Source organism: Hemicordylus capensis, chromosome 3 (assembly GCF_027244095.1).
Source record: "Hemicordylus capensis ecotype Gifberg chromosome 3, rHemCap1.1.pri, whole genome shotgun sequence".
Lineage (NCBI taxonomy): Eukaryota > Metazoa > Chordata > Lepidosauria > Squamata > Cordylidae > Hemicordylus > Hemicordylus capensis.
Window position 1 is genome coordinate 197,996,974 of NC_069659.1, and position 13,251 is coordinate 198,010,224.

The following is a 13,251-nucleotide window of genomic DNA, read 5'->3' on the forward strand; positions in this document are numbered from 1 at the left end:
CCTTTTAGAGTTCTTTGAGAGTGTCAACAAGTGTGTGGATCAAGGTGATCCAGTTGGCATAGTATACATGGACTTCCAAAAAGCTTTTGACAAAGTTCCTTATCACAGACTCCTGAGGAAACTTAGCGGTCATGGGATAAGGGACAAGTACATGTGTGGATTGCTAACTGGTTGAAAGACAGGAAACAGAGGGTAGGTATAAACGGAGAGTTTTCACAATGGAGAGAAGTAAAAAGTAGGGTCCCCCAGGGATCTCTACTCGGACCGATGCTTTCTAATTTATTCATAAATGATCTAGAAGTAGAGGTAAGCAGCGAGGTGGCCAAATTTGCAGATACACTGGAACATCTGCAAAAAATACAAGCTACCTGTAGCCAAAAATTGGTGGGACCATAAAATTGAAAAAGTTGAAGAAAATGAAGATGTAAAAATATTATGGGACTTCCGACTACAAACAGACAAACATCTGCCACACAATACACCAGATATAACTGTAGTCGAGAAGAAAGAAAAACAAGTCAAAATAATCGACATAGCAATACCAGGGGATAGCAGAATAGAAGAAAAAGAAATAGAAAAAATCACAAAATACAAAGATCTACAAATTGAAATTGAAAGTCTGTGGCAGAAGAAGACCCACATCATCCCAGTGGTAATTGGCGCCCTGGGTGCAGTTCCAAAAGACCTTGAAGAGCACCTCAACTCCATAGGGGTCACAGAAATCACCATCAGCCAATTACAAAAAGCAACCTTACTGGGAACAGCCTATATTCTGCGACGATATCTATAACAACAGCAACAACATTGACAATAAAATTCAGCCATCCCAGGTCCTTGGGAAGGACTTGATGTCTGGATAAAACAAACCAGTCAATAACAGCTGTCTGGCTGTGTAAATAAATAATACTAATATTAGCAGGGGGAAGCATTGTCATTCATGTGGAAGCATGGGCCACTTACTAAATGCTTGAGACCCTGCATGGGAGAAGAGTTTTCCAAAATATGATTCTCTAGTTGAAAAATGCAGCTGGGCTTTTCTGTTTCAAAGAGGGTTATTTAGTTTGCTCTTGTGGAATCATAGAAGGCAGTTGTCTTCTTCAGACCTCATTAGAAAAAGACATTGTATATGGGTACACCATCCAAAGCAGGAATGGTTGTCCTGCCCTGTCGTCATGCCCATCATTTTCTTCATTCCTTCTCCCGTCCTATTCATGCTTACAGTGTTTGTCTGAAGAGGTGAAGGCTTTAAGTGTGATGACGGGTGCTTCTATAAATAGGAGGCTTGGGTGTTGGAGCCTCCCGATTACAGAAGCACCCTCCATCAATGTTTACAGTCCTCACATCATTAGATGGAGACTGTAAGTGTGATGGGCCCACCCAGCAGGGGAAAGTAGTTGACATGCTGGGCTGGACTTCCACCTCTTTTTTCTTTTTCTTTTTTTGGAGGCTCTCCAACTACAGCCATTGTTAATGTCTGAATGAGGCTAGTATGTAATGTGAATACAATATGTGTGTGCTCACAGGTGAGTACAAATGACTTGCACAAACAAATAATTTGCTCTGTGGTTTTTTTTTAGGCTTGAGTATCTGGAAGAACCTCATGTATCTTTATATTTGAAGTTGTTAATGCTTATTAGAGTTGTAAAATGCTTATTAAAACAGTTTTAAAACTGTTTTAATAACTTTATTAATGAGAGAAACCTTGCTTAGGGGTTGAATATTAGGGAATATTAGGTATGGACAGTGTGGTGCAGTACAAGATGAGGATCAAATTTTGGCTCTGGATTTATCAGGCAGCTTTGGGCAAGTTTCTTGCTCATTCAGTTCTTATAGTCTATAAACTCAATTGAGTTATTGAGTGGATGAAAGTGTTTGAACTACATAACTGAATGGGTGTGAATAGAAAGTGATAGAATGTAAATTCTTCCTAATAGGATCCTCTAGGCCAGGTACAAAACCTTCTTCTTTTTGAAAATTTGCTCGTTTTGAAAGCATAATCTGATTAAATTCAAGTGACGGTTGATGTTTAAAAGCTATTGCGGCCCTACTGAAGATTCTGTTTCTTACTGAAGTATGGTACAACATTTTACGTGAAACAAAGAGGGGGTGTATTCAGAGTGTTGCAGTTGGGATCACTAGTTAATGTATAGAAATATTTTATATATAGGGTTAGGGTATAGAAATATTTTAAATAAAATTTCAAATAAATAAATTGGTTTCTAATTCTAAGTTGAGTTGCAATATATTTTTGTGTTGGGGTCTGTATTCCCATTCTTCAGTGCCAGACAATTTTTGTCTTGTTCTTCAACAGGTTTCCACCTGAGTGCCACGGTGGTACCTCCCCAGATGGTGCCACCAAAAGGAGCATACAATGTGGCAGTGATGTTTGACAGATGCAGAATCACGTCATGCAGCTGCACCTGTGGAGCCGGGGCCAAATGGTGTGCCCATGTTGTAGCCCTCTGTCTCTTCCGAATACACAATGTAGGCATTGAATGATGATGATTTAATGTTGCTTAAAGTTTTTCTGTGGCAAGCAAGGCTTTGGGTCGGTCTTATGCTGTCCAGCATGGTTCTCTGCACTTAAAGTTGTACTGGTTTGTCCTAGTAATTTAGTAAAGGCAGACTTGTTCTTGGTCCTTTTGTATTATAATCTGTTGGGTGTCAATATGCAAAGTGAGGAAGATATTTCAGTAGCCTGTTTCCTGTTTAGTGGTATTTAGTATGTTTTTCACCACTAGTAACAAAAGCTGAGAGGATTGGTGCTACATATTTCCTTAAAAGCCTGTTACTCAGAAAATTGGCAACTGGAACATGCTGAAAATGGTTATATAAGCTTCATGTTAATTGGAAACCAAGACATGATCGCTGCTGAAGGTTTATGAAAGAGATTTACTCTAGCCCAAGAATTTTTGATTTCTTTCCTTCCTTGGAAATCTGACCCGAAGCCCACCCCAAAAATATTTCAAAAGCAGCTTTGAAATGGCATTTCTTACATAATGGAGGAGGGTGTACATTTGATGGGTTGCACCTCCCACTTATTTCATGTAGACAGGGCTTTTGTCAATTAAACATTTCCCCAGAATGCCTTGGAAGATGGATCCATCCACTGCTAGTCCTTTCTTGGTCCTTCTATCAGGGCTTGGAAGAAGATCCTGCTCTTTCACCAAGTTTTTCTTCTGAGCTACCATTCTTTGTATTCTTTCTTCTTCCTTTCCCATTTAGTGTCTAGTTAGGCCAGGAAGTTGCTGTCATCTGTTCTGCATGGGGTGAATGAGTAAGATGAACAGGTAGTTCAGGAAATGGGAATGCAGGCTCAAAATGACAGGGTGCATAAAAGGAAAAAAATGTTATAAATTCCAGTGGGAATATGTAACTTGATTAGCTAGCTGATGATAAACCTTGAGAATGCAGCAACAAATTACCTTGTTGAAAGGACTAGATGATGGACACTGTACATTGGTGGTTGAGCTTATTATTATATTCAAAATTATTGAATGTTTGTGGGTCTGTCTGAAATTCCTGTAAAATACAAATCAGTGTACATATTTTTTAAAGTTCTGCTTTTCTGTGATGTCAGCAGGATGTTTGGTACTCATTCCAGTTCTTTCAGTGAAGCAGACTTTTTCCTGTTGTAAAGAAAAATCTCCAGTAAGGAATTCAATTAATGTGTGGCCAAAATACTGTGCAAATTGCAGCTCTAATCTTGCAATTCAGCATAAGCTCATTCCTTGGTGGATATTTGAGGAGCTTAGGAGAATCAAATGAGGGATTTGAACATAGATTGTTGAAGGGAACAGATGATCATGTACTTCTCAGTCAGCTATAGTTGCTCAAATGAATGATAGACTGTGTTTTAAATTACATTGTATATTCTAAGAGTTAGTCTTGTACGAAGCCTCCGCAAAAGCACTATTGGTACTTAGAAGCAAACTTATTTCCAGTCTAATGTCTTCCCAAAATCACTTTCTCCCTCGAAGTAGGAGGTCATGGCTCACAATGGGTAATCTTCCGCTCCTTGCTCCAGATAGACAGGAAGTCTCCGGTGTTTTAGATAGGTGAAGGTCCGTCCCCTTCTCCCAGCATGCCCAGGTGTAGCTCCCCAGTTCCTTCTTGTCTTCGCTCCTGAATAGACGCCTTTGGGCAGGCTCCTGCCCAGATCAACTTTCTACCTTTTTTCCTGCTCGGTGAGCTTTCCTTTACTAACTGCATGGATCTCTCTCGGGCAGGGGATACCCTCCAGGGATCCCTCTCACAGAGCACTGGTGGGGAGGAACAGAGGGCTTCCAAGAAAAAGGCCCACAAGAGGTGGTGCCATTCCTCTTCTCCTGACCCACGTGGTCAGGATTGGAAGAAAACGAACCCCTCCAAGGTGAAGAAAATCGGGGGGAAGGTGCACTCGGCTCTGCCTGCTCTGCGGCAGAGTGAGAGAATACTGATTCAGGCTGCCTGCAGCGACTCGCTGCAGCAGCAGGGAGATCTGGGGATGCACGTGGCCGGCGGGCAGGTGGGGGGAAGAGGGTTCCTTCTTCCCCCTGGCCCCCCTGATCTCACTCACACCTGGAGGGAGGGGGTTAATAATGCCCCCTCCGCACCCCCCCATGCCCACCTCTACCAGGTTTTCCACGGGTATGCGGAGCGTTCCCTCCCGCTTCCATTCCGGCCGCCACAAGGGTGACCGACGCGGTCCTCACCTCCATTGCCACCTCCAATGGGCACTGCCCGACAGAGACCGGTGCCCACCAAGCCGCAGCCTCAACAGCCACCCCAGAGCTCATTGCCTCTTTTGTGGAGGCCGCCGCCGCCAGGCCTAAACCCGCCGCCCTGAAGCAGGCTGTGGCCATGACGGTCAAGGCTGGCCTGCGCACAGCGGAGCCGCTGCCAGGGTGGCAGCCCAGCCCGTTCCCAAGTGGGTCGTTTCTGTTGGACTCCTCCCGGCAGGGACCCTCACCATGGTGGCCGTCCCTGTGCTGTCGGCGGGAAGCAGAACAGCGCCACCTACTGGCCTGCTACAGCCTGCAGAAAGAGAAGGCTGTGAGGGACTGCTACAGCCTGCAGAGAGGGAGGGCTGTGATGTGGACCCTCCGACAATTAGGTGTTTGGCGCTGCAGTGCCAGGATGTTGCCCAGCCACCCCCAGTCAATTCCCAGAGCAAGTCTGCACAATCCAGACCAGGGAGTGACTTGCGGGTTCCCCCGGGGGGTTCAACTCAGGCTGGAGGACACGTATGTAGGCACGAGGGGATTGGTGCTCCCTTCCCCAGACATGGGCATCAGGCATCTGGGCGAAGTCCATAGACCTCTCACCCTTGCCTCCTGCGATGGTAGATGGCTGGGCGAAGTCCATAGACCACTCACCCATGCCTCATGTGCCCAGGTACAAGGTCCGTGCCAGGATGCTGATTGCGGTCAGGGGCACCCTGCTGCCAAGTCAACCTGCAACACTAGGCAAGTCATCACAAACCCAGGTACGAGTCCACTTCGCTCCCCACTTGGCAACAGGTGAGTGTTGCGTTCGAGGATTCAGAGCAGCTGCTGGAGAGAGCTCAATGGGTGCGGGACATGATGTCTAAAGAAATGAGGGCAAATGCCAAAGCACTCTCACGCTTGGTTAAAGAGGCAGTGTCCCAGGAAATGAGGAGAGTCTTGATGCTCCCTCAGGGTGCTTCACCTCAGTCCATAGCCGGGAGGTCATGGACTAGGTCCCATTCATCATCCTCCGATGGCAGCCCAGAGAGGGCGTTGCCCCGTAGCCACATTGTAAGGCGCAGGCACATTTCGGGGGGCCCTACCACCTCCACCGGTAGGTAAAGGGCCGGCGGCGACCAGCCTGGCACTAGCAGGGAGGTGACCCTCTCTTCTCCAGCGGCATCCAGGGAGACTGGCACCATCACAAGACAGCCCTCAGTGGGAGATCACAGTGAGGCTGAGGCCTCTGATAAGGAAGATGGGGAGCTTTCAGGGGAGGAGACCCCTCAGAACCCGAGCCCCATCCTGAGATTGTTCTCCCAGGATACATATGAGGTGATGCTATCCAAGGCGAAGAGAGTCATTCACGCTGCAACCCCTCAGCCAGAGACACAGGATGCCTCAGGCCAGCTCTCATAGGACGTCTTCCCCACAGCTAGACACCAGCTCCCTGTGGTTGCCTTCCCATCGCTGTTCCAGAACACAATGCGAGCCAAATGGGCTAACCCCGCGCCTCTTAAACACGCTAGCTCCTTCCCCAAGAGGTTCTATATTCTCCCTGATGAGCCTATGGCGGAGTTCGTGGTACCTAAGATAGACCCTCCTGTTGTAGCCCTAGTGTCGGGGGCAATCATGAATAGAGAAGAGGATGAATAACTTAAGGGCCCAGAGGATAGGAAAGCAGATGCCCTCCTGCGCAAGGCCCACGAGGCGTCGGCCAACTCCATTCGAGCCTCAGTGTCCACCTCCGTCATGGCCCGGGCCTCAGTATTGTGGGTTAAGGGCCTCCTTACCAAACTAGAGCCCGGTCAGCCGGCACTCAGGCAAGGCCTCAATAAGCTCGCGAAGGCTGCTGCCTTCATAGCAGATGCAGGCCTGGACTCGATTCAGACCTCTTCTAGGGCAATGGCGGCTAACGTGGTGCTGCGCAGATCGCTCTGGCTCAAGAGCTGGCACGTAGACGCAAAATCTAAGTCCAATTTGGCCTCCACTCCCTTTAATGGGGGCAATCTCTTTGGGGTGTCACTAGATGAGGTTTTGGTGGAGACACGGGACAATAAGAAGGCCATGCCCACGGGTTGCAGGGACACACGTAGGTCCTTTCGCAGTAACAGACACTTCTTTCATTCTTACAAGCAGGGTTCCAGCACCCGGGACCAACGAACATTTCGATTCCAGGGCCGGTCCCAATGGGGGACCAACAACCACTGGAACTGGAAAGGCAGACCGGACTAACGACAACAGCGCTTCTCCACTCCCCAGATGGGAGGCCGGGAGAACCAAAAGCAAAATTGACTGTCTTCAGATTGGGGGCAGGTTGCAGCACTTTACCACCAGGTGGGCAATCTCCACACAGGACAGGTGGGTTTTAAACATGGTAGAGTCGGGATACCGCCTGGAGCTCACCTCCTGACCACGGAAACAATTCATAGCATCAGCATCAACTGGCTAGAACTGAGAGCCATAAGGCTGGCCCTGCACCGCTTCGCAGGAGTTCTCCAAGGTCGGCATGTGTTGGTAAGGACCAACAACACTACGGCCAAGGCACATGTGAACCGGCAGGGCAGAACCAGATCCAGGTCATTAATGGAGGAGTCCAATGCCCTCTTTCAGTGGTCAGAGTCCCATCTGCTGTCGATCAAGGCAGAACACCTGAGCGGCATTTCCAATGTCCAGGCGGACTGGCTCAGTCACCAGACAGTGGACCAGTCGGAGTGGGCGCTCCACCCCGGGGTGTTCAGACAGATCCAGAACAGGCTAGAGAACCCCCAGGTGGATCTGTTTGCATCACCAGAGAACACGAAACTTCCCCGCTTCTTCACGAAGTTCCACCACCACCTCGCGGAGGGTGCGGATGTGCTAAACGCACCTTGACCGCAAGGCCTCCTGTATGCCTTCCCCCCAATAGGCCTCATTCCTTGGGTGGAATTCTAGTGGCCCCCTTTTGGCCAAGGCGTCCATAGTTCACTGATCTGGTGCTTCTCTCAATCATGGATCCATGGCCCCTTCCTCTACGGCAGGATCTACTGTCACAGGGGCCGGTACTACATCCAGACCCAGCGTGGCTCCAGCTACATGCTTGGAATTTGAGCACGCTCTGTTAGCTAGAAAGGGATATTCCAGGTCAGTGCAAGATACAATTCTGGCTGCCAGACACAAGAGCACCAATAGAATTTATCTGGCAACCTGGGCTGCCTTCCTCAAATGGGCAAAGCGCAAAGGAATTTATCCAGGTTCGGCCAGGGTTCCACAAGTCCTGGCCTTCCTCCAGGTGGGCCTGGACCCAGGTTCTAAAACCCAATATACTGAGACGGCAAGCATCCGCTTTAGCGTTGGTCCTCAAGCTGAGGAAGGCGGGGGGTATGGCACTTCACCCCCACCTGTCATGTTTCCTATGGGGGGGCTACCAATATCCCCCCCCCCCGTCCATCGCTTTCCCTTATGGAACCTCAATAAGGTTCTAAATGCCCTCATGCGTGCACCCTTTGAACCGCTGTCATCTATCCCGTTAAGGTACCTATCGTACAAGGTGCTCTTTCTAGCGGCTATCACCTCGGTGCGCAGGGTGTCAGAGCTGGGCGCGCTCTCAGTCCATAAGCAACTCTGCGTCTTCCAACCGGATGCGGAGGTCCTTAAGACGGACCCCACCTTCATCCCCAAAATTAACTCGGTCTTCCATTGGTCCCAAGCTCTGGTCTTACTGTCCTTCTGCCTCAGCCCCAAGCACCCACTAGTGATGTGCATGGTCCAGAGCAGTCCGGACCAGCACCGACGGGGGGCCTTCCTTTTAGGGCGGGGAGGGCTTACTTACCCCTCCCGCCTCTTTGTCCCCTCCAGCGCCCATATGTCACAGAGTAACGGGGCGCTGGAAACCAGCCGCCCCCCCCACCGCGAGCAGATTAAGCTAAAAGCTACCACTGCCGCCGCCCGCCAACCCTCCCTCCCTCCCTCCCAGCCGCCCGCCCGCCCGAGTCCTCACCGATGCTGTTGAAAATAAAGAGAGGAGCTACCGAACAGAGCTCCTCTCGCTTTCAAGTCCTGCAGGCTACTAAGGCTTTGCGCACGCGCATGCGCGCACCACAAAGGACGTCGATTGCCGGAGGCCCGGTCTACCCGCCGGGAAAAGGCTGGGTAGACTGGGCCTCTGGTGATCAATGTCTGTGGTGCGTGCATGCGCACGCGCAAAGCCTTAGTAGCCTGCAGGACTTGAAAGCGAGAGGAGCTCTGTTCGGTAGCTCCTCTCTTTATTTTCAACAGCATCGGTGAGGACTCGGGAGGGCGGCTGGGAGGGAGGGAGGGAGGGCTGGCTGGCGGGCGACGGCGACGGCTGTGGTAGCTTTTAGCTTAATCTGCTCGCGGCGGGGGGGGGCGGGGGGGCAGCTGGTTTCCAGCGCCCCGTTACTCTGTGACATACAGGCGCTGGAGGGGACAAAGAGGCGGGAGGGGTAAGCAAGCCCTCCTGCCCTTAAAGAAATACACCCCACCTGGACCCGAACCAGCCAGGTCCGAACCGGTCCGGCAGTTCGGCCATTCTTTAGAATGGCCTCCGGACCGGTTCGGACACACCCCTAGCACCCACTAGAACGGAAATGGCACACCCTGGACGTTCGCAGGGCTCTGCACATATACATTCAGAGGAACAAGGATCTGAGGCAGTCCGAGGCCCTCTTTGTGTCATTTCATGCCAGGTCCCTGGGGGCCAGTGACTCTAAGATGACCTTGGCTCGTTGGCTGAGGGCATGCATCGCCATAGCCTACCAGGCTCTGGCGATTCAGGTGCCACGAGGTATCACGGCACACTCTACACAAAGTGCAGCCGCTTCGGCGGCATTCACAGCTCAGGCACCACTGGGGGAGATGTGTCGCGCAGCCACATGGTCGTCCGCGTCTCCCTTCCTTAAGCTCTACAAAATCGATTCCCTGGTCGCAGAGCAGGCAGCCTTCGGGAGGACAGTACTCCCAACAGGTGGTGCATAACTGAGAGGGATCCACTTCCCCTCCCGGGTACTGTACTGCTTTGATAGGTCCCATTGTGAGCCGTGACCTCCTACTTCGAGGGAGAAAGAAACATTGGACTCATCGTGAAGGGTTCTTTCTCCTCTGAAGTAGGAGGTCACGCGGCCCACCCGTGGATCCGGGACATATCTCCTCATTGGAATACAATACTAACGGGATTAAATCTCTGTACTAACTCTCCTAAGGTCTCGGGAATTCTGTCCTCTAGCCTTCATCCCCTGCATGCTAATATGTAGTTCCACAATACTGAGCAACCAAACCAAGTATTAGCACCATAGACGGACACAGTCCAAACATGAGGCACGACAGTCGGAACTGGGGAGCTACACCTGGGCATGCTGGGAGAAGGGGAAGGACCTTCACCTATTTAAAACACCTGAGACTTCCTGTCTATCTGGAGCAAGGAGTGGAAGATTACCCATTGTGAGCCGTGACCTCCTACTTCAGAGAAGAAAGAACCCTTCATGGTGAGTCCAATGCTTCTTTTTGTTGGAAGTAGACATGACAATGTGGGAAGTAGAGAATGGGCAGGAGGTTTTCCTGACCCTCTTGGAGGTTTAGTTGCAGAAAATTTGGAATGCTGGAGGTGTCAATTGAACTACTGCTTATTGTAGGCTGGGTGGAAGAACTGCAAGTGCTAAATTCTGGAGGCAGGGTACATGTGAAGGGGAAAGTTTATGTTCACTGTACTTTGAGGCAGAACCAAATTTTCCTGATTTATGGAGTGCATAGGAGAGCAGAGAGACATCCAATAAAAATGAATAGCCATGTAGAGTAGAGCAACTAAAGGAAATTTTGAATGGTAATTGGGAAATGGTAATCGTTGCATAGTTCCCCATGAAGCTTAAGATGCTGGAAGCTGAAAAGTCATAGCTCATTTTAGTAGTTTGTAAATTATCTGTGTGTAGAAGCTGTTGCACACATAGGCTGCAATCTTGTGCACATCTACTTGAAAGTACGTGCCACTGAATGCTGTGGGTCTCCCGTCTAAGTAAACCTACACTAGATTGGACTGTTAAAATGAAAGTATAATTTTAAATTAAAAGTATTGTGTAGTCTCTCTCTCTCTTTTTTTTTTAACTATGGCCTACAGTACACCTTGTTGTGATTCTTGTAAACTGCCCAGAGACGTGAGTTTTGGGTGGTATAAAAATATGTTAAATAAGACAAACTCTGTGGGCTAACATTAGAATTCTGTTCCTGAGAAGTCCTCGTATACAGCTATGTGTAGCCTTGGGATAATTGTATGGTTTTGATTCAGCTGGAGCATGTCCTACTATCTCTCTCTAGGCATCTGCTGTGTGCTTGCGAGCACCTGTCTCGGAATCTCTGTCTCGACTACAGAGAGATCAGCTGCAGAAATTTGCACAGTACCTCATCAGTGAACTTCCCCAGCAGGTAAATGGAGACAACAGTGAGCAGTGCCCCCAGTGCTTCTCTCAAATATACCGGTGGACTGTCCTTTTACAATTTCTTCCCAAAGAGTGTTTGGTGGCCTTGAGAAAACTATGCAAACTTTCACTAGTTAATATATTTTTTCTGGATACTGCTGTACATTAGTAGCCAGTATTGGTTTTAGAGGTAGGCAAGTTGGGCCCAGGGTGTCTACCTGAAGTGGGTACTGAGTTGATAAACTAATCATGGAGAGTGCCAAAGGCAGTCTTCTCCCAGGGCACAATTTATTTTAGGACTGGCCCTGACTGTGGCTTCTGGCATTTTTACTCTAGTGAAAAATTAAATCTATGTGCACTTTGATAAAGAATGTTGCTGCATTTCCCCAGGTTTAACAGTTGTATCCTTTTCAAAAGTTATATACCCCGCAGATTGGCTTCTCCCTATTCACATTTTCCAATAAGTCATCTTAGACTATTGGAAGTAAAGGCAACTCAAATGCTTTTAAAAACGCTTTTCACTTGGCACATAGGTAGAGGCACTCTTACCCCTGGACTTCAGGGCCAGTCTATAGCCCTCCACACCCCCTGCAGATCCCCAAATTCTCTTTAGTCTGTTCTAGGTGATGTGGTTTGTGCCCGCAAGAACCTACATGTTAAAAAATGATGCTTAACTTGCAGCTGAGGTGGGGGCGGGGGACTCCAAAGGCCTTTAGGTCCAGGCTCCAAAATTACCTAGGTGCACCTCTGCACGTAGGTGGCTCTTCACATAAAACTATCCACAGAAGTAGTGGAGTGGCCATGTCAGTTTAACTACAAAATGGCATTACTAAAATTCTTTCACCAAATGCTTGGCCACCTTGCACAAAGATGGGTATTGCCTCAGTTGCTTTATTAATGGAGTGTTATGTCATGAAGTAGTATGAATGTGAGTTACTCCCTTTAAGGTCCCAGTGTGTATGCTCAGCTAAGGATAGCACTGAAATAATGTGGTGGTGGTGGTGATGGAACCACCATGCAGATATTCATATGTCTGCCAAATTTGTGTTTGGCACCAAAAAAAAAAAATGTGTCTGGCACAACAGGTTTTTAAAGTGGAAAGAATCAGATGAACCAGGCCTCAGCATGGCCAGGGCATTCTTATGGATGGAAGGGCTGGTTCATGTTGGACGTTGTGGTGAATGGAAGCGATTCATGCTGCTCCACCACCAGCCTATTTCAGTGCCTCCCCAACTGAATGTATGCACCAGAGATAATACATGCTAAGACAATAAGCTCTTGTAAGCATCACTTGTGAACAATTATTTTCTCAAAAGCAGCCTACTTTTGGGAATGGTTTTTGCACTTTCAGTTGTGTGCAGGTGTTTTGAGAGGCAGCCATTCAGCAGTCGTTAATACTGTATCTATAGTAAATAGCAGTTACAAAGCATAGTTTTGGGGAAACAGTGTGCAAATAGCCAACTTCTATAGCATGGGAATCAATTGTGGGGTCTTTATGAGGATGGGGTGGCTATTCTAAATTCTACCATCAATAGATAGTATCTAGATCAGCTGGCTCAGGTTGTTTATGGCTTTTTAAATTCAAAACCAGCTCATGGAATTCTACTTAGGCGCTAAGAGACAGCTAGTGCAGTTAGTCTTCAGTCGTCTTATGTGATTCCATGACAGACAAAGTGGGCTGTTGCATTTTGCATCTGTGGACGCTTCTGAATGTTCTTCACAGACGGCCCTTCATAATATGTTGCGTTAGTTTCATGGCCCCAGTGCCTTTCCTAACGGTTTTTCATTTTCTGTACTGTTAAACTGCCCTGAGCCACCTTTGGAAGGGCAGTATATAAATCTATGCATAGTTCCAATTTCCTACTCGTGGGGGGGGGGGGTTGGTAGGGGTTCCAGACATATTTTCTGATAGTGTCTTTGCTACATGGATCACAGTTACCTGTCAATTGTGTATGCACAGGTTGTGGTCCAGATGTGTCCTTGGCCCTTTTAACAGGGCCAAATGGAAGTTCCTGGGCCAGGCTTTAGAGAAAGGGGAGGGGCTTTGCAGCACCTGAGTCCTCTTCCCTGGCAGTTATGTCCTAGGGCTGGCTCCTCACTGGGAGACTACAACCTTATCTCTCCTTCTGCCCCTCATCACTGGCCAAGCAGCTTCA

The 13,251-nt window shown here is 48.6% G+C and overlaps 1 protein-coding gene across 3 annotated transcripts in view; it reads left to right on the forward strand.

Moving 5' to 3' along the window:
- The window catches only part of ZSWIM8 (zinc finger SWIM-type containing 8), an 83,165-nt gene that overhangs the window by 32,545 nt on the left and 37,369 nt on the right, over nt 1-13,251 (forward strand). For all 3 annotated transcript variants that reach the window (XM_053304990.1, XM_053304991.1, XM_053304992.1), the window contains exons 4-5: nt 2,312-2,484; nt 10,995-11,102. In XM_053304990.1, the coding sequence (XP_053160965.1) occupies nt 2,312-2,484; nt 10,995-11,102 (281 nt within the window). The remainder of the gene's footprint in view (nt 1-2,311; nt 2,485-10,994; nt 11,103-13,251) is intronic.